The sequence below is a fragment of the Thalassophryne amazonica genome, chromosome 5, assembly GCF_902500255.1.
Source record: "Thalassophryne amazonica chromosome 5, fThaAma1.1, whole genome shotgun sequence".
Lineage (NCBI taxonomy): Eukaryota > Metazoa > Chordata > Actinopteri > Batrachoidiformes > Batrachoididae > Thalassophryne > Thalassophryne amazonica.
In genome coordinates, this window is record NC_047107.1 from 124619695 (window position 1) to 124646437 (window position 26743).

The window sequence follows — 26743 nt, forward strand, 5'->3', positions numbered from 1 at the left end:
TTGCTTTTCCTTAGCCCATTGTAACCTTGTTTTTTTCTGTTTAGGTGTTAATGATGGCTTTCCTTTAGCTTTTCTGTATGTAAATCCCATTTCCTTTAGGCGGTTTCTTACAGTTCGGTCACAGACGTTGACTCCAGTTTCCTCCCATTCGTTCCTCATTTGTTTTGTTGTGCATTTTTGATTTTTGAGACCTATTGCTTTAAGTTTTCTGTCTTGAGGCGATGTCTTCCTTGGTCTACCAGTATGTTTGCCTTTAACAACCTTCCCGTTTTGTTTGTATTTGGTCCAGAGTTTAGACACAGCTGACTGTGAACAACCAACATCTTTTGCAACATTGCGTGATGATTTACCCTCTTTTAAGAGTTTGATAATCCTCTTCTTTGTTTCAATTGACATCTCTCGTGTTGGAGCCATGATTCATGTCAGTCCACTTAGTGCAACAGCTCTCCAAGGTGTGATCACTCCTTTTTAGATGCAGACTAACGAACATATCTGATTTGGTGCAGGTGTTAGTTTTGGGGATGAAAATTTACAGGATGATTCCATAATTTATTCCTCAGAATTGAGTGAGTCCATATTTTTTTCCCCCTCTGCTTGGTCTAAAAAAGTAACCGTTACTGACTGCCACAAATTTTTTTTTTTTTTTTTTTTTTGGATTTCTTATAGTGTTTCTTAAAGCCAGAAAGTTGCCATTTGAAATGACTTTAGTTTTGTGTCATGTCTGTGATCTGCTTTTTTTTCTATAAAATTAAACAACTGAATGAACATCCTCTGAGGCCGGTGATTCCATAATTATTGCCAGGGGTTGTACTTCTGAAGGGATCCTGTTCACGCTATGATTCATTTTTAATAACATTTTCAACTGTTCAATGGTCCTGGGTTTTAATTTGGGATTAATTTCCACTTGACTTATTTGTGAATTCTGCTTGTTCAGGGCCGTGACCTTCAAACAATCACAAAAACTCCTCCCACATTCCTCAGGCTGCAGGTTTCTATCGAACCTCAAACTCTTCCAACGTTCCTTCAACAAACGCAATTAAATTTCAAATGACGAAGCCATGCGTGCTAAAATGTAATTTCCAGTTTAACAGTGCAGAGAACTTCACAACACAATAAGCTAGAACCACTTCAGGTACGTTAATGTCCATCACCTGGACAACCTTTGTCCTTAAAGCAAAGGGCTTCTTCTGGCTTCTTCCCCCACGTCCTCGTCTTCATCACTGTAATGTGCTAAAACTGGCAGCAGGCCGGCGCAGCCTTCGCGCTCCTGTTGTGGCGAGGACAACGCCCTGAACAGGAGTGAGCAGATCTACGCAGAAAACACACCAAAAGAAACTGTTATTAGAGAACATGGGCGTCTTTTTTGTTGTTGTTTTGTTGGGGGGGGGGTTAATTTCAAATTAAGGCGGCCTACTTTGCTGAGAAAGTGTACAGTAAAACCTACTTAACTCTCTGAACCCCAAACACATTCTGTGGCCTCACTTTCCACTGCACCTGCAAGTCCAGCACCTCTTTGGAAACGGTACAATCATGGCCTGAAGTAGGCAGAACTTAAAATGTCTCTTTTTTTTTTTTTTTTTCCTTTCTTTGTGGTATAACAGTTGTGAGATAAGTCAAGTCTGGGAGCATGTGCTCGTGTCGCACTTGGCTGCATCCACGGAACTGCCTTTGGTCCTGGATGGCAACCACCCAGGAATAAATCATGAAGGAAAATAAAGCTCAAGCTGAATTTATTATTATTATTTATTTTACAAAAAAACCGCTTGAAGAATGGAACCTGTATACACATTTTTTTTTCTGAATACCCACAACTGCTACAAATATTGGAAAAAAAAAAAAGCGGGGCACTCAATATACTCTACGCGAACTCTTTATTTTTTGCTGTTCTGTATCATCTTTTGTGAAATAATGCTCAATTCTTAGTCTCAGCATAGTTGCTCTGATAAGCACAACAAACTGGATCAAGCAAATGGTTTATTTTTGGTGAGATTATAAATAAGTCTTAGAATAAAGTGATTTTGATCAAATATCGGTTTTAAACTTAGATTTGGTCATTTTTCCTGACATGGATTCACTGCACATTCTTATATCAAGGACTGTCAGATATTTGAAGGCCTGTTGATCATTTCTGTTTTTACATTTATTTATTTATTTATTGCCATGATAAATGGTGTCCTTTATTATTTGTTTGTTGTTTTTTTGTTTTTTTTGCCTTTCAAAGCCGGCTGATTGGTTCAGAGGGTTAAACGGAAACTTGGCTCATTTGAAAGCATGGGACATTTTAATCGCAGAAGTGATGAAAAAGTTTGAAAATCTTATCTCTACCATATATTGAGATATGAAGTTACAGGCACCTTCACACATAGTGTGAAGTTTGGACGACGTTTGGACAAATACAGGGAAACGGCGCGAAACAGTTCGAATTTGTGCACCATGAAAGATCACGCCGACGGGCAGGCGTGCATGATCCCGGTGTGAGAGCTCGTGCATGCGACAGTGTCTTTTGAACAGAACAGTGTGAGGCACACCACATCGCATCAGTTATGTGGAATAAAGAAAAAAGAAAACCACTGTGGGAAACTGCCTCATATCAGTAAGGACATGGAAGTATTACAAAAAAAAATATAAAACCACACACCATATAAAAACATTTATCAAGCGAGCAATACAAATATGATCTGTCTGTTCCTCTGTAGATGACCCATGGTCACAGACACACAGTCATGAAATGACAGGAATGAATAGCAGTACTCTGATCATGTCCACATCGACTGGTCCGGTGCATCCAGTTGGCCACACGCGTGTTCTGCCCGATACATGTGTCTTGTGGAGTGCGCGTTGCAGCACAGACACCGTGTAATGTGGAACAGAGCTCACGTGGGTGACATGACAGTCAGATCGCCCGCTGTGTGTTCTGATCTGACTGTCCATTTCAACCTGGCAGGCTGTCAAATGTCCACTCCATACACACGCTCGCTTGCTGCAGCTTGTCACTACCACGGCGATATATGTTTTTATTTATGTCCATGTAAGTACAGCAATCAGACACATACGCCTCACAGTGGACAGTTGTTAGTCCATGTCTGTCCAAACACAGTAGGTGTTGTCTAGCTGGAATGTCCAGATCCACAGATTCTCACAGCTACTTCTGTCGGAAGCCACACCTCCTGTGAGTGGAGCGCACACACTCACGTGTCAGTGTGTGTGTTTGCAAAGTCACACTCGTGGTGAACTTAGACAAATTTCATAGCAGTACGACAGTGGTTGTCTGCAGTCTCTTGTCGTGCCAACAGTGCGACCGGCCACACATTTTCTAAGTGCTGTGCGAGCGGTGTTAGAAGTTCCTGCGTGTCACCTGGAATTTGGCCGGCACCTGCCGCAAGAGGGTGTGATGCGTTCGCACAGCCCACACTGTCTTTCAGCCGCTGGTGTGCACAAATAGTTGTAGCAACAGGTGTACAAGGCATTGGAGGCAGGAACGAATCCACACGTTTTGCATGAAATTCTTGCTTCGTGCACACTTCGACCAAACTTCGCACTATGTGTGAAGGGGCCCTACTGAAATCACATCTGCAGTCAAACACCAGGCTTTAAAGATCAAAGTGCATAAATGTTACCACCTGTTTTGCACGCCCTGTTTTCTGTCCCTCCAGAGTCTACGTATACAAATCGAACAAATAATCTTCATATGTGACTGATCGGAAAATGGCAAACTTTGGTTCCAGCTTCCTAAAAGTGGAGATCTGAAGCTTTTCTCTTTTGTATCGGTGTAAACTGAATGTGTTTGGGTTTAGAACAAATGTTGTGTCATTTAATGAACCACACGAGAAGCTGCCACGTTACCGTGGAGGAGGCAGGACTATAGGCCTCCTCGCCAGGTACAGCAGTTCTGTCAGAGGCGCCAGGCCGAGGCAGAAGGTCCATCAGGTAGTTCGGTAGCTCGGTCACAGGGCTGCCCTGGCTGGATGCTACTATTTCTGTCACATCCAGACATTTACCGCAATCGGCCTCATGTGAACCCACAGGAGGAGCAGCTACGTCTCCACACCTGCAGAAAAACAACACACACAACCGTCAGCTGGAGCGGAGTCTTTAAAGGCTGTCTGTGAGAAACAAAAAGTCAAAACTACATCAGCAAACGGCTGGACGGATTCCACCAAACGTGCTGGGAATATTATTTGGGCAGACGCTTCAAGATTATTAACTTTCGGGGAGAATCGGACAAACATCTCGGTTATTTTTAAATATGTTAGCATATTTTCTGCTCTATCTCTAAAACTAGAGGGATGATCTAAAGTTTATATTGATCAGCAAAGTATTTCTGATTGATTACGATATTGGATCTATCCCAGAGCATGCAGGCTTTGTATCAGCACTCTGATCCCTTTCTATGATGAGTTGCCATCAACAATAGCAACTTGACCAAAGGTGCTTAGAACTGTAGGGAAAATATTACCTGAGCTTTTAAACAATTATATTTACAAACAGTAAAATATCCTCACTTATTTCTATAAAATTTACCATGTAATTGCATGGTGGCAAGGGGCTAGAAGTTTGACCTTGTTCGTTATGCAATCTTTCCCAAAATAAAACCATTTCTTACCATCCACAGGCCCAGTGTACCTGCCAAATTTCACCAAAATGTGACTAAGTGTTCTTAAGATACATACATAGTTACATAGAGATCAAGACAATCGCAAGAGCCTACGTCTCTAACGACATCACAAACAACAATGGCTAGGGTCAAAGGTATAATGATGTTTTGGATGATGACAGCTTTTACAGTTTTTGATATACAATCATGGACAGATAAAAAAACAACCTAAAAATTATCCAAACAAATAGAAAGTGATCCAGTGATGATTTTCTTTTACATTACAATGAAATTTATTCTGAACTTTAATGACAATAACTCAAAAGCAAATCTTGATTGTTAAGCTGAGAATGTGTCCAAATCTGGATCAAGATCAGAATCCGTCAATCACAAGTGAAACCATTTTGCTATCATCTTGGCATTTTAACTTTCGATTTGTATTTAACTGTCTTATGGCGGTCAGGTAAAAGCTGTCCCTGAATCTGTGTGCTTTGCAACTCAGGCTACAGTACCGTCTACCTGAGAGCAGGAGGGAAAACAAATTGTTAAAGGGATGTGAAGTGTCCCTGATTATCCTTCTTGCCCTGGACAGGCAGCGCTGTTCTGCCAGTTCAGCAGTGGTTGGCAGCCTGGCCCTAATAATCTTCTCTGCTGCCCTCCCCAGTGCCTTCATGTCTGCAAGGCTGCTACTTTCATTCCACGGAGAGATACTACTGGTTAGTACACTCTAGTAACACACTCTAGTGTTCCTCTATAGAAGGAGGTGAGGACAGCCGGGCTCAGGTGGGCACTCTTGAGACCTGATGTAGAAATCTTCCTGTACAAAGATTTGTGTGACGGTCAGAAGATTACCGAGCTGTTCTTGTTTATTCACACAAACATTCAGGAACACGGCGTGGCGCTCAGTTTCTCAGCTGATCCTGAAGCAACACAGCAGACGTGCACATGACCACAGTATGCCCGAGAAACAACAGGCACAGAAGTAACCAAAGCAACAGTGCAGGAGAAGGAGCTGGTTTGAAAGAGTTTGGAAACAAACCCAGCACACGTCTTCGGTAGCAGCAAAACATGTTCGCTACACGGAAGGAGGAAACCTGCCCGACATCTCTGTGAATTCTCGGCAGCGCACGCACGGCAACCAGGCGACAAGCAACCCAGATGTTCAGCAGTCCAGCTGTGACTGATGTGGGGAGAAGAACAGAGACTGCAGAGAGCACCGTGGAGACGACAGGATTACAAAGCAAGGGCCACATGTCCTACTTATCTCTCACACACACGCACACACACACACACACACACACAAACGCACGTGACTGTGTGCGGCAACACTACACCATCTTAGCAAACTAAAAACAGCCAAGGGGGGCAAACCGCACTGACTGGGTGCCAGAAGGGAAGCTCAGCTGTGGGAAGATTCTACTAGCCTCCAAAATGCAAGACTTCAGCTGGGACCAGGGTACTGTCTGGTCAAAAAACAACATGCCTGCACAGATCAGCACAGTGCTTCAATGGGGTGGGGGGGGGGGGCAGGGATCTGGAACTCCAAAATTTGGAGCCCGTTGGGATTTTCTGTCTTGCATTCATACTCTTCTCTTATCAGAGGGTTTTTAATCATTTCTGACACTGTGTTTTTTATACATAATAGTAACTATTCTGAGGAAAGTTACAGAAGATAAATTATCTTTAAGTATTTAACCAATATGGAACCAGCAGAGTTGTCATTACCTCAGTGACGGAGGGATCGGGGTCTCTGTGGACTGCGAAGGGTCCTTGCTCTCAGACTCGGTAAGAGTAGCCAGCACCACACTGGCCTCCAGAACCATGTCCTCCACAGAGAAGCACACAGGTCTAGAGAAGTTGGAAAAAAAGAAACTGATGCTTTTTCCAGCAAAATAGCATATTTGTAGTCCCTGAACCTATTACTTCTGGTATGTGAACCCAAGGTGCCATCCACCTAACCAGCCTAGATTTCCACTACTTTGTAGTAAATTCAGTGTAGAGGTATCGCAACACACGTGTCCTCATGGCACTCTCCACCACATCCCATTTATGGACCAGTTATCACCCCAACAAGCAGAGAACTCCCTGTTTAATCCATTCGCACAGACATCTCAGGACCTAGAACCAAACACATCTGGCAGCCTGAGCTGTTGGCACTAAAAGGCCAATTCTGGTTTAAATTTGGCCCATGAACACATACAAGTTGCAGTTTTTAAGCGTACCACAAACATCATTCAGTGTTTTCCTACACAACTATTTTAACCCTCCAGACATGTTAAACATTATTGACATTATTTTTTAATGGGCACAAAAAAGCAAAGATAAATGGATCGCAAAGATGAGAAATGACTGACGGACTCCTCACATAATTTGATCCTCTAAATCATGACAGGCTGTACTAACCCAACGATGACTCTGATCATAAACACCACTCGCCTAAATGAACCGTGACAGTAAAATGACTTACTTTCCTGCAGCACTGAAGTGGACAGACACTGGAAGACAGAGTGACTCTGCAAAAGACAACAAACCCTGGAAATAAAAGAATAAGAGCAATGCAGCGGCAATCGTCCAAATATTCTTATACACATCTGCGCTGACAACTGTAGGCTTTAAAAACAAGTCTGAAGATTCTGTCAGGTTCAGAATGAGGAAATGTTTTCATACTGCAGAAAACAGAGATGGATCAGAACTAACTCTAACCTTTAATTGTAACTGATAAAGCACTGTATTTTCCAGACAAAGTTTTTTAATTACAGGAGAAAAGTCACATTTATTTTCTAAACACGTTTTGCAAGAATATAAGAAAAAACAATTTGTGACAATCTGGAAGGACTACTCAGTCACACAGTAGCCTAAAGAATGCAGATTAAACATCTTGAATATTTTCTGTTTTGGAGCTGGATGCTGTAATTATTTAAAAAAATGTTTTATGTAAAGTTATGTAAAGAGTCTACAATATGTCAACTTTCTGAATTAACTGACATTAACTTCTAATTTTTTTGAGATGCACTTATACACCAAATTTTAGGCATTTGTTAGACATAGGAGGACAAAAGTCTGCAGAAACCAGTGTTTCAATAGCTCGTGTTGTTCCTGAGATATTTTAGATGATCTCTGACCTGACCTGGACCTTAGACTTATGACTGTGACAAGACCTTTTTTTTTTTTTTTGCCAAGAGGCTGTAACACTGAGTTTACCCATGAAGTTTGACTGAAACAGCGCTTTGCATTTTGAAGATATCACCTCGGACCAACAGGTCAGTGACCGCAGTCTCTTTCCACTTTACGGTGAGACTAATAATCCTACAGATGGTTTATCTTACTTGACTAAATCTAATTTCTCAAAACCAGGAACAAGATGACCTGGCTGGCTAATGAGGAAACTCACAACAGGGCATCCGGAAAAAAAAAATCCAAGAGGTCAGGGATGTGAGTTCTGGGACTTAATGTGGGTCAAGTCACATTAAGTGGACTAAGAGCTCAGTCGACTGTTCATCTAAACCAACAAAGCACATTTGCTGTTTTCAAAGTGAACGTAAAAACTTGGATTTCTTAATTTGGACATGCACATAAATAACAACATTACAGTTTATGAAGAGCTGCAGATTTCTAATTAGAATGTTTTATTTTAATTTCTACATCCATTTTCTGTGGTGGTTTAATATAAATAATGAGGCCGGCCTGTCTTAGTCGTAACAAACCAAGAGTCACGGGGCCGAGGGGGAAAGTTCACATGAAAACGATACAGAAAGCACGGAAAACTCGAGTCCACATCACAGGAGCAGAAATACGACCTCTTAAACATGAAATAGCTGCAGTGCCTCATGTGACACGATAAAGGCAGCACCCAAAAATAACACCATTACCCTGAACTCCTTCAGACAGAAGGTTACGTCGGAGTCCACGCCGAGTTGAAAGTAGTCAAACTCATCTGGGTGTAAGGACATCTCCGTGCACGTCATCTTCATGTGACCTGCAGCAGGAACAGGTCCAAGTCGCTGTTTGCACGCCACAGTGTTTGTTTTAATGTGCTGCACAGTTCTGTTGACACTGTCGATTTCAAAGGGTTCAAACCCATGACTCTGTGCATCTTCAGTGTGGATGGATGTGTGCGTTTTCTCACCACTTCCTCCCTCGTTGTAATTTCGCAGACTGACTCTCAGCGGAGTCATGGACAAAGTGATTTCCTCCTGGGACAGTGGGAAGTGCATGACCATATCAGTGAGAAGCCTACAGGCAGGCAGGCAGGCAGGCAGACAGACAGGCAGACAGGCAGACAGACAGACAGACAGAGTGAACCTGTGCACACAAGATTCTTCTCACTTCCGCTAGTAATGTTTATGTCAAACCGGCTGAATAAACTGATCCAACCTACAGTCAGCAGAGAGCATAAAATCTTCAGAACACTTGGCTCATGAACCACGATGGCCAACGGAGCAATTATTTGATTAGTCAATCATCAGAAAGTAAACTGCTTAATTAAGTAGTTCCCAACCCATTTTCCAAAACATCCAAAAGCCAACAAAAATACAAAATAAAGCACCTTCTGCCTGTACAAAGTCTGACAATGTGCCCTCCTCATCCAGTATGAATTTTTTATTTTGTTAAAAAAAAAAAAATAACTGGTTAAACCACTTCTGCTTCATTTCTTTGACAGCTCAAATTTTATTCGGGGAGATTATCTCCAAATCCTGACAGTCTGGTGGTGTTGCTGCCACATTTTCTACTTGCACACTTTAATATTTTTTTTTTCGGCCCCACGTCAGACTATCAGTATTTTCAGCATCAAAACAAAGCTTCCCTCCTCGGCCACTCTTCCTCAAGCCTCCCTCCTCCACACTGAGACAGCCAGCAGATAGAGCTTTTTAACAGGTCTAACGACTCTACGTGGGGAAATCCAGATGCATGTAGAGCTGCAATGATTAACTGACTTAAATTATTCAACAACTATTTTGATATTCAACTAATTGTTTGGGCCTTTTTTTTTTTTAATATATCCAACTTCTTGTATGCCAGCTTCTTAAATGTGAATATTTTCTGTTTTTTCTGGTTTTGGAGTTGCACTCAAATCTCGTTGTAATGCAAATTACAATGACAATAAAGGTGATTCCGATCTTTAGTTTACCAGCTGCTTTACTCCTATCTGACAATAAACAACATCTTTGGTTTGTGGACAAAACAAGATGGGATTTTGGGCTCTGGAACACACTAATCAACATTTTTATCAATTTTTTTTATATTTTATGGCCCCAACAACTAACTGAGAAAATGTGTGTGAGGATTCTATTTCGACCACGCTCTCAGTCACAGGTGTTTAGCCTCTAAATGTGATTTCTGGATGCAAATTCAACAGCTAAGCAGTGAGTAAAGAGTACTGCTGTCTCTTTATAAACATGAGGAAGAGCAACAGCTTCACAAAGTAGGACTCACATGCACTCACATGCAGGAAATGTTGCTTCATTGTCTGCACAGGACCCCATGAAGCAATTAAATATTTCTATAGGAAATAGTTACTGGCTGCTGTATTAATGCCTGAAATGCCATTTACGGCACCTTTAACTTTTCAACTGACAGTTTTTTAATGCTGTAACAAACTCAGAACATCACAACAATATAAATAAAAAAGTTAAAGAAACACTTGCAAGCTATTTGTGAATAAATATTTTTTGTGTGATTAACTGAACCCTTTTTAATGCATATATCTGCAGACATTTGGACACTCAGAGGACGTTTTAATAATAATAATAATAACTTAGATTCATAGAGCACCTTATTATTGCTAAGATACCCAAAGCTCTTACAAGTTGCATTATAATTCAGTCACTTGCACACTGGTGGCGGTAAGCTACTAGTGTAGCCACAGCTGCCCTGGGGCAGACTGACGGAAGCATTTTAATTCACAATGCCCATTTGAGAACAAAACATGCACATGTACACATATATTCTCAGTCAGAGGTATGTTTAGTCTCTAAATGTCATTTTTGGATGTAAATTTAACAGCCAAGTGGTGAGTAGCAAGTACTGCTGTCTCTTTATAAATACGTGGAAGACACATACACACACACAGACACACACAGCAGGTTAAATAAGTATTTAACATGTCACCATTTTTCTCAGGAAATATATTTCAAAAGATGATATTGACATGAAATCTTCACCAGATGTCAATAACAACACAAGTAGTCCATACAAAGAAACCAAAACAAACAAGTACATAAATTATGGGTAATAATGTAAATGACACAAGAAAAAGTATTCAACACCTGAAGAAAGGTAGGTGCAAAACAACATGGAAAGCCAAGACACCAGCTGAAGTCTATCAGTAATTTGAAAACAATCCTGCCCCTTGTCAGTGCAAATTAATATCAGCGAATTCAGTCCCAACTGACGGCCTATAAAAAGGTATTATTACCAAGGATCCACACAAGAAACAAGAATCACATCTGAGCAATGCATGAGGAGTTTCTCCACATAAGAGGCATCTTGAAGCTTCATTACCAACAAAGGCTTTTGTACCAAGTATTAAATAAATTTCAGTAAACATGTTCAACACTTTTTCCCTGTGTCATTTCACATTATTGCTCATTACTTAATTGATGTACTTATTTGTTTTGGTTTCTTTGTATTTGTGGATTATTTGGGTTGTTACAGACATCTAGTGAAAATTTCAGGTCAATAACACCTTTATTTACTGAGAAAAATGGTGACATGCTCAGTACTTATTTTACCCACTGTATAGGTATGTATCTATGTATGTGTCACCATATGTGTCCGCACCTTCTATCTTAAACTAGCATAGCCAGTGACACCCAGGAATAGGCTGGGGGACAACTAGGAGTAGTCTGGTGACAACTGGAGGGACAGTTGACAGCTCGGAAAGACGGCAACTGGGGTGGGACGGGGTAGCATCCCAACTCACATCTCCCGTGAGAGAGAAACCCAACTATGCTACAGAACGACCTACTGAGAAATATCCCCAGGGGAACCCGAGAGGGGGAGGATGAGTTCCCCAACAGGACAGACACAACGTTGACGACTCTGGCAAATGGCTTAACGATGACGACAGCCAAAAGATGCATTTGCGGCAGGATCTGCAAAAACGAGCGCGGCCTGAAGATTCATCAGGGCCGAATGAAATGCTTGGTGCAGGAGAGTGCAACACAGCACACAGGACCCAATCCTGGTGATACAACGGAGGAGCCCGGCCAGGAGACACCCCACAGAGCCCAGAACCTCCAAATGACAAGCTCTCCAGCCCCCAGCAAAGTAGTTCAACAGCCACGCATCAAGTGGCCAACAGCGAGTCAGCACAAAGTGTGGCACCAATTCGATGTGGACGCAGCCAGAATCACCGAAGCAACAGCAAAAGGGGATGCTGACAGGCAGCTCCAAACCATGACAACCATCATTGTCACCTTTGAAACAGAGAGGTTTGGTGTGGAGGAGCGTAAGTCCAGTAGACCTGACTATATTAAGAACCAAAGGACTGAAAAGCCATCTGCGGAGAGAGCTGCGGGCCCTGGCTAGGCAGTACAAGGTAGCGACAGAGGAGGAGAAACCACCACTAGCTGAGCTCCGTAACATCATCAGGAAGAAACTCAAGACACTGCGCAGAGCTGAATGGCACAGGAGAGGGAGGAGAGAGAGAGCCAGAAAGGGAAGAGCATTCATAGCTGATCCACTCGGATTCACCAAACAGCTGTTGGGGCAGAAGTGCAGTCGGCGGCTAGTTTGCTCCAAGGAAGAGGTAGACCAGTTCCTGGAAAGCAACCTGAGTGACCCTGAAAGAGAGCATGAGCTAGGGCCTCAAAGTGCCTTGTTGGAAATACCATCTCCCACTGTTGATTTCATCACCTCTGAGCCCACCTGGAAGGAAATCCAAGAGGTAGTGACTGCAGCCAGTGCACGATCAGCTCCAGGACCCAGTGGAGTAAACTACAAGGTGTACAAATGCTGCCCAGAGCTTCTTGGAATTCTCTGGAAGATCCTGTTTCAAATATTTTTATTATGAAGCATAAGAACAGCAATAATACAAAGAGTAATATGAGATGGGTATCTTGCTTCTTTTAACAATATTATACCAAAGAACAAACTGAACAACACAACAGACCCGCAAGAGAAAAAAATAACATCACCAAAACCAACAACTATAACCGAGAGAAAAAAAAAAAAAAAAAAAAAAAAAAAAAAAACCACCCCACCCTACCCATCCCTGCAGAGTGCTACTTGAAGGTGTGATAGATTACTGCTAGCAAGCAATTCTAACCATTCATTTTTCCCATAAATTAAATCATTGGACTCCAGATCCTTTCAAATTCCTCCAGTCTATCATTAAGGATATAGGGAATTCTTTCCAGGTGTAGGGTATCAGTCAGTGTCGTAATCCAAGCTTTTCAATTCGGTGCCCCTTTATCTTTCCAGAGGAGAAGAATAAGATTCTTTGCACAAAAAAGGCCATATGACAGAAGATGGTGCTGTGCATTCTGTAGGTTTTTAGAGTGTTCTGATGTACCCAGTATAATCCACAGTGGGTCCGGTTTTATCTGAACCTTAAAAATCTGTGAGTAGAATGAAAATACTGCAACCCAGAATTCCTGTAGCTTAAGACACAGTGTATAACTATGTAGTAAGTCTGCCTCCGCTTGGTTACATTTTTCACAAATTGGCGACATATCAGGGAAAATTTTATGCAACCTCACTTTAGAATAATGCAGCCTGTGCAGAATCGTAAACTGGATCAAACAATGTCTAGCATTAAGGGAGCACGTATTAACCTGTTTCAGACCCTTATCCCAGGTGTCCTCTGCTATTTGCATCCCTAATTCCTTTTCCCAGTCCTTCTTTATACCATCCATATTCACTTGTTCATATTCTTATAAGACACCATATATAAATGAAATTGCATGTTTTTCTACTGTATAGTCCTTGAGACACTGGTCCAACTTATTAGGTAATGCAGTCTCAAAATTATCCAGGTGCGTCTTTACAAAATGTCTGACCTGCAGATATCTAAAGAAGTCAGACTTTGACAATCCGTATTTCTGCTGAAGCTGCTGGCAGGATGCAAACACATCCTAAATATACAAATTCCCAGCACAACAGAGTCCAAACTCTTTCCACCGCTCAAAGGCTCCATCCATAGTTGAAGGAATAAATGCTGGATTTGCTGATATTGGCAGTGTAAAGGATAGGGCTCTGAGTTTTAAATATTTTGCTATCTGTTTCCAGATCTGAATGGTACTATGTATAATCGGATTATAGCTGTAGTATGATTTTTTTGAGACAAATGGGAGACATTACGATAGCTGCAATTGAGTAAGGAAGACAATCCTCCCGTTCCATATCCAGCCATCCAGAGAGCACAATAGTCTCATCTAACCACTAGGAGACACAGCGAATGTTAGCAGCCCAATAATAGCGCATAAAATCCTGGAGAGCCAGCCCACCACTCCTCTTACGTTTACACAGATACCCCTTTCTGATCCTATGGGATTTATAGTTCCATATAAACGGGAGAAATAAAGAATCTAATTTCTTAAAAAAGGTTTTAGTAAGATATATGGGTAGATTTTGAAAGAGGTATAGCAACTGAGGGAGACAGACCATTTTAATAGTGTTTATTCTACCTATCAAGGACAACGGGAGTGTTTTCCAAAACTCCAATTTGTTCTTGAATCTGTTCAGTATAGCCATAAAATTTGCTTCAAATAAGGAATTATATTTCTTTGTCATTTCTAACCCCAAATATGTGAATTTGTCTGAAGCCAATTTTAATGGAATCTGTTCAAACACAGCTGGATCTCCACAGCGCACTGGCATCAGCTTGCTTTTCCCCCAGTTTATCTTAAATCCTGAGAAAGAACTAAATAATTCAATCATCCTCAGTAGAACCGGAATAGAAGCCTGTGGTCTCGTAATGTACATTATAATGTCATCCGCGTACAATGATATCTTGTTTGAAGTGTATCCTGTGTCATAACCATGAATCTCACAGTTTTCACGAATAGTCACAGCAAGGGGCTCTATTGCAAGTGCAAACAGCAAGGGACTAAGGGCGCACCCCTGTCTAGTGCCCCTGTACAGATTGAATTTATCTGAAACTGTCCGATAATAATTTAATCCATGAGATAAACCTTGACCCAAATTCAAAATTTTTCTAGCACAGCATACAGATAGGACCACTCAACATAATCAAAGGCCTTTTCGGCATCTAGATTCACAATGAGCAGGTCTTCCTTAGGGTGTCTGGGAGAGTACATAATATTGAAGAGGCGTCTGATCTGAAATTATGAAAAGAATGTCTGTTTGGGATAAACCCTGTCTGATCAGAATGTATCAGTTTGGACCACTCAACACAATCAAAGGCCTTTTCGGCATCTAGATTCAAAATGAGCAGGTCTTCCTTAGGGTGTCTGGGAGAGTACATAATATTGAAGATGCGTCTGAAATTATGAAAAGAATGTCTGTTTGGGATAAACCCTGTCTGATCAGAATGTATCAGTTTGGCCATGTGTGGACTGAGTCTTCTTGCTAAGGATTTAGCCAGAATTTTCTGGTCAGTGTTTAACAAAAATACTGGTCTATAAGAACTTGCTTGCTGTAAGTCTTTCCCTTTCTTTGGAATAAGCGTTATGGTAGCTTCATTTAATGTTGGTGAAAACGTGCTGATTTCAAAGGCCTTCTTGTGTAAATATGGCGTAATAATATTGCTGAACTTTTGGTAAAACTCATTACATATCCCATCCGGCCCTGGACTCTTACCGTTTTTTAAGGAATTGATTGTTTTTTGTATTTCCTCCCCTGTAATTTCTGACTCTAGGGAACTCTGATCTATCTCTGACAACATAGGTACCTTACATGTATTTAATCTCTGGAAGATCCTGCGTGTGATTTGGCACAGAGGAGTTGTTGTGGACCAATGGAGGCAGGAGGAGGGTGTCTGGATACCTAAGGAGGAGAATTCCACCAAGTTAGAACAGTTCAGAACAATCTCGCTCCTTAGTGTAGAGGGGAAGATTTTCTTCAGCATCCTTTCCAGAAGGTTGACAGACTTCCTCCTTAAGAATAATTACATTGACACTTCGGTGCAGAAAGGTGGGATCCCAGGGGTGTCAGGATGCCTTGAACACACCGGGGTTGTCACCCAGCTGATTAGGGAGGCACGGGAAGGTAAGGGAGACCTTGTGATGCTTTGGCTTGACCTGCCCAATGCCTATGGCTCCATACCCCACAAGCTTGTGGAGACTACCCTGGATTGACATCATGTACCCAGGAAGATCAAGGGCCTCATCTACTACGGGAATTTCAGGTGCAGAATCACTTCTAGGAGTGTAACATCAGACTGGCACCAGCTTGAAAAGGGCATCATAACTGGGTGCACCATCTCAGTTAGCCTTTTTGCACTGGCCATGAACATGGTTATCAAGGCAGCTGAGAAGGAGTGCAGAGGTCCTCTTTCCAAGTCTGGCATTCAGCAGCCCCCCATCAAAGCCTTCATGGATGATCTCACTGTCACCACAACATCTGTGCCCGGTGGGAGACAGTTGCTTGTACTTTGTATTTTTTGGTGGTTGTGTTGGTTTTGTTGTTTCATTTGTCAAGTATGTCATGTGTGCTGCCAGGTCCCCCTTGTGAAAGAGGGCTCAATCTGAATAGGTTTTTTTTTTTAATATGGTTAAACAAAGGTTTTTAAAAAAGTATTCACAGCCTTTGCCATGAAGCTCAAAACTGAGGTCAGGTGCATCCTGTTTCCACTGATCATCCTTGAGATGTTTCTACAGCTCAATTGGAGTCCACCTGGGGTCAATTCAGTTGATTGGAGATGATTTGGAAAGACACACACCTGACTACATATAAGGTCCCACAGTTGACAGTCAGAGCACAAACCAAGCATGAAGTCAAAGGAATTGTCTGTAGACCTCTGAGACAGGATTGTCTCAAGGCACAAATCTGGGGAAGGGAACGGAAACATTTCTGATGCTTTGAAGATCCCAGTGAGCACAGTGGCCTCAATCATCTGTAAATGGAAGAAGTTCAGATTGACCAGGACTCTTCCTGGAGCTGGCTGCCCGTCTAAACTGAGCAATCCGGGAGAAGAGCCTTAGTCAGGGAGGTGGCCAAGAACAGGATGGTCACTCTGTCAGAGCTTCAGCATTCCTCTGTGGAGAGAGGCGAACCTTCCAGAAGGATAACCATCTCTGCAGCAATCCACCAATCAGGCCTGTGTGGTAGAGTGGACAGACAGAAGCCACTCCTTAGTAAAAGGCACATGGCAGCCCACCTGGAGTTTGACAAAAGGCACCCGAAGGACTCTCAGACCATGACAAACAAAATTCTGTGGTCTGATGAGACAAAGATTGAACTCTTTGGTGTGAATGCCAGGCACCATGTTTGGCATCCCTACAGTGAAGCATGGTGGTGGCAGCATCATGCTGTGGGGATGTTTTTCAGCGGCAGGAACTGGGAGACTAGTCAGGATTGAGGGAAAGATGAATGCAGAAATGTACAGAGACATCCTGAATGAAAACCTGCTCCAGAGTGCTCTTGACCTCAGACTGGGGCGATGGTTCATCTTTCAGCAGGACAATGACCCTAAGCACACAGCGTAGATATCAAAGGAGTAGCTTCAGGACAACTCTGTGAATGTCCTTGAGTGGTCCAGCCAGAGCCCAGACCTGAATCTGACTGAACATCTCTGGAGAGATCTCAGAATGGCTGCGCACCTACGCTCTCCATCCAACCTGATGGAGCTTAAGAGGTGCTGCAAAGAGGAATGGACAAAACTGCCCAAAGATAGGTGCACCAAGCTTGTGGAATCATATTCAAGAAGACCTGAGGCTGTAATTGCTGCCAAAGGTGCATCAACAAAGTACTGAGCAAAGTGTGTGAATAGTTATGTACATGTGATTTCTTAGTTTATTTTTAACAAATTTGCAAAAACTTAAAAAATAAATAAATAAATTCATGTTGTCATTATGGTGGTGGTGGCCAAGTGGTTAATGCGCTTGGTTTCAGTTCAGAAGGTTCTGGGTTCAAATCCCACCCCTGCCACATTTCTCCATGTAATGTGGAGTTGCGTCAGGAAGGGCATCCGGCGTAAAACCTGTGCCAAATCAACATGCAGATCCACCTTGGATTTGCTGTGGCAACCCCGAGTGCAAACAAGGAAGCAGCCGAAGGGACTTACATGTTGTCATTATGGTGTGTTGTGAGTAGAATTTTGAGGGAAAAATTTATTTCATCCATTTTGGAATAAGGCTGTAACATGAAATGTGGAAAAGGTGAAGAGCTGTGAATACTTTCCAGATGCACTGTATGTATATATATATATATATATATATATATATATATATATATATATATATATATATATATACATACACAAGTGCAGAGCTAAATACAAAAACATAAAGACAGAAAGTAATTGTAACTCAAGTTTGAGATACCAAGCGATTATCAAGCACACATGATCACTAACGCCAGTTACAATTAACTGTCTTTGAATACAAGTGTGCAATAACTGCTGTTCTCTATCCCCATTAACCTGACACTTTGTAATATATATCTTTTTTCAGGTGCACCAGGTATCCTTTTTTATACTGTTGTACCTTTGATACCTTTATATTTGTTTACTCGTGATCCCTGCACATGGATTCCAATGTACCCAAACCTTGCGTGTGAATACAAATGGCAAATAAAGTCTATCTATGGTATATCATTTCCCAGTTTCTGTTCTCAAACAGGACTTGCTGCTTTTGTTTGACTGCTTTTGTTTGCTTTTGTCTGAATGAATGATTAATAAGTGATTAAAATAATTATAGTTTATATCTCAATTTATCCAACTATTTTCACTGTAAATCCATTCAACATAAAACAAGGACATGTCTTTCAATTTATAATCCTTAGATGAAGTGCAGTGATGGATGGATGTTTAAGACTGAGACACAACGTTTGTCTGGGTTCATATCATGATTGATTTTTTTTCTTTTTTTAATCTAGGTTCAGGAGCTCACCTGGCCGGAGCCTTCAGCACATTGGGACAGAGATGTGACGCAAACACTGCCTGCACAGCCTCGCTTTCCTGGAAACCCAGGTTGTAGGTTTTCGTGATGCCTGCACCGACAGACAGAGAACTATGGCATATTTGGAGTAGACTGCCACCAAGTGGAACTGGCATGTAATGACACATATGCAGAGCAGTGTGACGTTGGTGAGAATCAGGAGGAACAAAATTAAAGGACAGGATTTGTTCTTATTTTTCAGAGATGGACACTGATGTCTGTTAATGTAATGTAAAATTTAACAATGTACATAAACTACTGGACAGCATTTTAAAAAAGAAATTAAAACATGCATTAAACTATAACAGAGAATGAGAGGCACTTTGCAAAATATTTGTCTGACATTTCAAAGTGAAAGTCAACACATGCTGGAATCAGGATGAGAGAAAAGAATATTAAATAATTCAATCATGGTGAGATAGAAAGATAGAACCATACATTAACAACGTCTCAACTCCAATGAAATTGGGACGTTGTGTGACATGTAAATAAAAACAGAATACAATGATTTGCAAATCCTTTCAACCTATATCAATTGAATACACCACAAAGACAAGATATTTAATGTTCAAACTGATAGACTTTATTGTTTTTGTGCAAATATTTGCTCATTTTGAAATGGATGTCTGCAACACATTTAAAAAAACGGGGACAGTGGCAACAAAAGACTGGGAAAGTTGATGAATGCTCAAAGAACACCTGTTTGGAACATTCCACAGGTGAACAGGTTAATTGGAAACAGGTAAGTGTCATGATTGGGTATAAAAGGAGCATCCCCAAAAGGCTCAGCCGTTCACAAGCAAAGATGGGGCGAGGATCACCACTTTGTGAACAACTGCGTGAAAAAAATAGTCCAACAGTTTAAGAACAATGTTCCTCAATGTTCAATTGCAAGGAATTTAGGGATTCCATCATCTACAGTCCATAATATAATCAGAAGATTCAGAGAATCTGGAGAACTTTCTACACGTAAGCGGCAAGGCCAAAAACCAACATTGAATGCCCGTGACCTTTGATCCCTCAGGCGGCACTGCATTAAAAACCGACATCATTGTGCAAAGGATCTTACCACGTGGGCTCAGGAACACTTCAGAAAACCATCGTCAGTTAACACAGTTCGTCACTACATCTACAAGTGCAAGTTAAAAGTCTATCATGCAAAGTTAAAGTCATACATCAACAATATCCAGAAACACCACCGCCTTCTCTGGGCCCGAGCTCATTTGAAATGGACAGACGCAAAGTGGAAAAGTGTGCTGTGGTCTGATGAGTCCACATTTCAAATTGCCTTTGGAAATCATGGACGTTGTTGACCATGGCATGGGCAACTTACACATCTGTGATGGCACCATCAATGCAAAAAAGTACATACAGGTTTTGGAGCAACATATGCTGCCATCCAAGCAACGTCTTTTTCAGGGACGTCCCTGCTTATTTCAGCAAGACAATGCCAAGTCATCAAGCAAGAATGGGAAAGAATTCCACCTACAAAGCTTCAACAATTAGTGTCCTCAGTTCCCAAATGCTTACTGAGTGTTATTAGAAGGAAAGGTGATGTAACACAGTGGTAAACATACCACTGTCCCAGCGTTTTTGAAATGTGTTGAGGCATCCATTTCAGTATGAGCAAATATTTGCACAAAAACAATAAAGTTTGTCAGTTTGAACATTAAATATCTTGTCTTTGTGGTGTATTCAATTGAACACAACGTCCCAACTTCATTGGAACTGGGGTTGTACATCACACACTATTTGTCACAATAATCATATGATTTTTCATCAAATGCTACAGCACTGATTGTTTCTTAAAATAATCTGGTGCTGGTTTGGCATTTCTCATTAAACAGACTACAGCCGTTTATAATCTGAAAATATTACAAATATTTTCTTGAAATATTCTTTATCCCCATTAATGTTATTGCTTCTCCCCTAAAATTAACATGTTATGATTGGAGAAGAATAATTTTTCTTCATGAGTGTATTTTTTTTTCCTTAGAAATAAAGACTCTTGTGGTGTTGGTTTTTTCCTCTTTATTTAGTATTTATTGACAATTCTACACTACTTTTTACTTTATTCTTGTAAAAGTACAATTATTGTCTCATATTTTGACGTTGAGATCTAACATCTTTTTCACAAGACAATCAGTAAGTGTTATGTTTTTTTTTTCAGATCTCTGACACATTATCATTTTTTACAAAAAGGTTCAACTCAAAATCTTGTACTTTCACCCCCAAAAGAATCAACAGTATTTACAGATATATCACTACAAGACTGGTAGCATATTTATAAGATAAAATGCATGTTCCGTACCGTGTCTGCAGAAAAACTGGATTACTACTCGGTCATCTGGAACGCTGATTGACAACTGACATCGTTCAACATTCCGCTCAATGGAGGTCAAACATCGAAAAAGTGGAAGAACAGACTTTAAAGAAAACAGACATTTTAAAAAGAAAGTGTTATGCTGTAGTTACAAAATAAAGTTGGACACATTTTAATTCAGAATGAACTAAACTGGCAAACTGAGGCAAACTGTGAGGCGGTGTGCAAGAAGGGGAACCAGCGTTTGTTCTGCCTCAGGAAGCTGTCCTACCTCCACATCAGCTAAACCATGTTAACACTATTTTACTGTGCTTTTATTGAGTCTCTTTTATCCATTTCTTTATTGGCATGGTTTGGCAGTCTGACACTGAAGGACAGGAACAGACTGGCTCAGATTATTAAATGGTCCAGTCAGCTGATTGGTGAATCACAGCTGAGTTTAGAATCCCTGAACACCAAACCATTACAGCGGACAGCCAGCTGCATCACAAGTGATGACTCCCACCCTCTGCCTAACGAATTCCAGCTCCTACCTTCTGGTCATAGGTACAAAGTCTCAAGATGTAGGACAAAACACTAAAAGACCAGCTTTAATCCAGTGGCAATTGTCCACTTGAATAAATCTTAGTAGGGTTTGCACATATTTATTTATTTATTATTTATTGAGGAACTATTTAATTGCCTTTTGCACATCGATTTTTATGCAGCCCGCCTTTTAGTGGTTCCTCTTGATGCATGTTTTTAGTCTTTTAGTAAGCTTGTGAGTGCCCGGTTGTGTCTGTGTTATGCTTTTGTTTTGTATATGTTCATTGTTAGTGTTTTCAGTGTTGTCATTGTTATTGTTGTGCTTGACTAACATGTACAAATAAAGTCATCTGAACCTGAACCTGAAATGCCACCAAAATATAACTTCTGCAAATTATATTTGTAGTCAGTTCGAGACATCAGTTCTAAATTTATTTAGAAAAGCACTCAAGCCTCATTGTGGGACTTAACATTAGCCAATTTCATAAAATATTGGTTATTTTTTTTGTCTTGTTTCACTTCTGGTTTTAACTGACATCCACGCCTGTTTAACCCAAACCTGTGTAACTGAGCTCAACCATGAAATTGTGCAAGGTCTTACCAAAGCATAATGTAGATGAGCCATGAAGACCTTATGGCATTATTGCATACACTAATTTTTATGGACTCTGCCCCCTGTTGGCAAGAATTAGAAATTAAACTTGCCCAATGGCAAACTTGTACAGTTTTAGTGAGGTGATCTTGTGTTTCAAGTTTCACCTTCATACATTCTTTGTCAGGATATTGCTCACACAAGGTTTGAGAGAATCAGCGCACCCACCCTCCCACCCCGGTGGCCACAATTACAACTGAAACATGCCAATTGTCAAACATGTTCAAGGTCTTTGCGAGATGATGACTTTGTGTGCCAAGTTTCACCAGGGTACACAAAGTCATTGTCAAGACATCACACACACATGAACCACATGGAAGCAATCCTAGACCGATGCAGGTTAATAAAACAGTATTTGTCCTGTTCCACGAGCAGCATGTACAGTACCTTCATCGCCAGTTTGCATTTGATGGTTTCACTGCTCTGCTCTGATCCTGATCCCAGACTGTAGTGTTGGAAGAAGAGCGGTGAAAACAGAAAGCAGGCATACGCACACTGAGCCGAGTTCACCGACCTCACTGCCAACTGTAAGACACAAAACTGAGGGACTAAGATTAAATACCATGCATGTCGTCACCCCCTGACTGAATACAGCTCTGCTCTGTGGAATGATCGCCCTGCGTCAATAAAACAGTCAGATTCTGTGGAGACTTTCAAGTCCAGACTTAAGATGCACTTATTTTCCCTTTCGTATGGCTAGCATATTGGTATAGTTGTTTTACGCTTCTTACTCTTTTAATTCATTTTATTAGTAAATGGAGCGTGCCGCGGCCTCAACTTTACCTAAATTCTGGGTCTTTTAGTGAATGTGGCCAGCAATCACCTTGATGTTTCTTCTGTTTTTCTTGTTGTTTAATGCTGACAAATTATACTGTATTTCTTGTCTTTCTGGTGCCTGATTCTGTTTTTTCTCTCTGTTTAAGGTGCAGCTCCATCCAGAGATGGGAGTTGTATTTGTGTTGGAGACCCTCCTGTCCTATGCACCAACAGCATTTCCTGTATATTCGTTTTGTGAATTGTTCTGTAATTTATGTCTGTAGCATGGCCCAAGCAGAGGGTCACCCCTTCGAGTCTGGTCTGCATGAGGTTTCTTCCATTTACATTTACTCTGATGGACTACCCAGCAGTGGGGAATAAGTTTCATTACACTAGAAGTCTTTCAGAAAGCACTGTAACTAGGTTTAAGGATATGATTCCTTCTTTATGTTCTCTAATGCCATATACTAACACAGTGCAGAGTAGCTACCTAAACTCTGTAAGTGAGATAGATTATCTCGTCAATAGCTTTACATCCTCATTGAGGACAACTTTGGATGCTGTAGCTCCTCTGAAAAAGAGCCTTAAATCAGAAGTGCCTGAGTCCGTGGTATAACTCACAAACTCGCAGCTTAAAGCAGATAACCCGTAAGTTGGAGAGGAAATGGCGTCTCACTAATTTAGAAGATCTTCACTTAGCCTGGAAAAAGAGTCTGTTGCTCTATAAAAAAGCCCTCCGTAAAGCTAGGACATCTTACTACTCATCACTAATTGAAGAAAATAAGAACAACCCCAGGTTTCTTTTCAGCACTGTAGCCAGGCTGACAAAGAGTCAGAGCTCTATTGAGCCGAGTATTCCTTTAACTTTAACTAGTAATGACTTCATGACTTTCTTTGCTAATAAAATTTTAACTATTAGAGAAAAAATTACTCATAACCATCCCAAAGACGTATCGTTATCTTTGGCTGCTTTCAGTGATGCCGGTATTTGGTTAGACTCTTTCTCTCAGATTGTTCTGTCTGAGTTATTTTCATTAGTTACTTCATCCAAACCATCAACATGTCTATTAGACCCCATTCCTACCAGGCTGCTCAAGGAAGCCCTACCATTATTTAATGCTTCGATCTTAAATATGATGAATCTATCTTTATTAGTTGGCTATGTACCACAGGCTTTTAAGGTGGCAGTAATTAAACCATTACTTAAAAAGCCATCACGTGACCCAGCTATCTTAGCTAATTATAGGCCAATCTCCAACCTTCCTTTTCTCTCAAAGATTCTTGAAAGGGTAGTTGTAAAACAGCTAACTGATCATCTGCAGAGGAATGGTCTATTTGAAGAGTTTCAGTCAGGTTTTAGAATTCATCATAGTACAGAAACAGCATTAGTGAAGGTTACAAATGATCTTCTTATGGCCTCAGACAGTGGACTCATCTCTGTGCTCGTCCTGTTAGACCTCAGTGCAGCTTTTGATGCTGTTGACCATAAAATTTTATTACAGAAATTAGAGCATGCCATAGGTATTACAGGCACTGCGCTGTGGTGGTTTGAATCATATTGATCTAATAGATTACAATTTGTTCATGTAAATGGGGAATCTTCTTCACAGACTAAGGTTAATTATGGAGTTCCACAAGGTTCTGTGCTAGGACCAATTTTATTCACTTTATACATGCTTCCCTTAGACAGTATTATTAGGAGGCATTGCTTAAATTTTCATTGTTACGCAGATGATACCCAGCTTTATCTATCCATGAAGCCAGAGGACACACACCAATTAGCTAAACTGCAGGAATGTCTTAAAGACATAAAGACATGGATGACCTCTAATTTCCTGCTTTTAAACTCAGATAAAACTGAAGTTATTGTACTTGGCCCCACAAATCTTAGAAACATGGTGTCTAACCAGATCCTTACTCTGGATGGCATTACCCTGACCTCTAGTAATACTGTGAGAAATCTTGGAGTCATTTTTGATCAGGATATGTCATTCAATGCGCATATTAAACAAATATGTAGGACTGCTTTTTTGCATTTACGCAATATCTCTAAAATTAGAAAGGTCTTGTCTCAGAGTGATGCTGAAAAACTAATTCATGCATTTATTTCCTCTAGGCTGGACTATTGTAATTCATTATTATCAGGTTGTCCTAAAACTTTCCTGAAAAGCCTTCAGTTAATTCAAAATGCTGCAGCTAGAGTACTAACGGGGACTAGAAGGAGAGAGCATATCTCACCCATATTGGCCTCTCTTCATTGGCTTCCTGTTAATTCTAGAATAGAATTTAAAATTCTTCTTCTTACTTATAAGGTTTTGAATAATTAGGTCCCATCTTATCTTAGGGACCTCATAGTACCATATCACCCCAATAGAGCGCTTCGCTCTCAGACTGCAGGCTTACTTGTAGTTCCTAGGGTTTGTAAGAGTAGAATGGGAGGCAGAGCCTTCAGCTTTCAGGCTCCTCTCCTGTGGAACCAGGTCCCAATTCAGATCAGGGAGACAGACACCCTCTCTACTTTTAAGATTAGGCTTAAAACTTTCCTTTTTGCTAAAGCTTATAGTTAGGGCTGGATCAGGTGACCCTGAACCATCCCTTAGTTATGCTGCTATAGACTTAGACTGCTGGGGGGTTCCCATGATGCACTGAGTGTTTCTTTCTCTTTTTGCTCTGTATGCACCACTCTGCATTTAATCATTAGTGATTGATCTCTGCTCCCCTCCACAGCATGTCTTTTTCCTGGTTCTCTCCCTCAGCCCCAACCAGTCCCAGCAGAAGACTGCCCCTCCCTGAGCCTGGTTCTGCTGGAGGTTTCTTCCTGTTAAAAGGGAGTTTTTCCTTCCCACTGTCACCAAGTGCTTGCTCACAGGGGGTCGTTTTGACCGTTTGGGTTTTTACGTAATTATTGTATGGCCTTGCCTTACAATATAAAGTGCCTTGGGGCAACTGTTTGTTGTGATTTGGCGCTATATATATAAAATTGATTGATTGATTCCTCAGAGGGAGTTTTTCTTTACCACTGTTGCTCTGGGGGTTAATAAGGTTAAAACTTACTTGTGTGAAGCGCCTTGAGGCAACTCTGTTGTGATTTGGTGCTATATAAATGAAAATAAATGAAATTGGAAATACATAAGAAATCAGGGGGCATGTCCTTCGCACTTTAATTATGATATCTACACATTTACCCACTTTCCCTGATCACTATTTGGAGCGAACTGATCGGTTGGCACGGGACAAATCCAGTAAACCCAAACACAACAACGGGCTAACTGGAACCTACTAGTTAAGTCCTGTGACCAGAAGACCTTAAAGTTGTACCGCCAGAATGTGTCCTGCATCCCGGGGTGGATTTGGAAGATGAAACATCTGCACTAAAGCTTTTATTTATTCTCAAAAGTTTTGACTTTAAAATTTAACCTTGGCATCTTGTCAAAATGGACTTCATGCTGGTAATGAAAAATATAACTCAAAAAATAAAATAATAAGGCCCTAGCACTAGTTTTCTGACATTTATGGATGAAATTTATTCTGTCACAGAAATAACAGACTGCTTAACTGATTCATGTATTTGGGATACATGACGTATTCATGTAAAATAAGGTTCATTTATTTCTGTAACATCAGGTTGTTGCTCTCACCCCTTTCATCATGGGATCCAACCACAGCTCCTCTCCGATCCGTGACAGGGCCTGGAGAGCTTTCCCAAACGCTGTAAAACAGTGTGAAGTCAACAATAAAATAAAACACACGTATCTGTGTGGACAAGTAACAATTGTGCTTAAAAATAAATTAATAAATACCAAACGCTAGCTACTAAAGCTAACGATAAG

General features: G+C 40.9%; 1 protein-coding gene across 1 annotated transcript; it reads right to left on the reverse strand.

The window, feature by feature from the left end:
• Window positions 1-881: 881 nt before the first annotated feature.
• On the reverse strand, window positions 882-26743 carry rad9b (RAD9 checkpoint clamp component B). Its single transcript, XM_034171274.1, has 10 exons — window positions 26552-26743; window positions 22545-22682; window positions 20969-21083; window positions 18610-18709; window positions 8721-8827; window positions 8464-8570; window positions 7062-7126; window positions 6320-6442; window positions 3844-4048; window positions 882-1309 (listed from the first exon to the last, which is right to left on the reverse strand). The coding sequence occupies exons 1-10, from the start codon at window positions 26561-26563 to the stop codon at window positions 1169-1171; spliced, it is 1113 nt and encodes a 370-aa protein (XP_034027165.1). The 5' UTR covers window positions 26564-26743; the 3' UTR covers window positions 882-1168.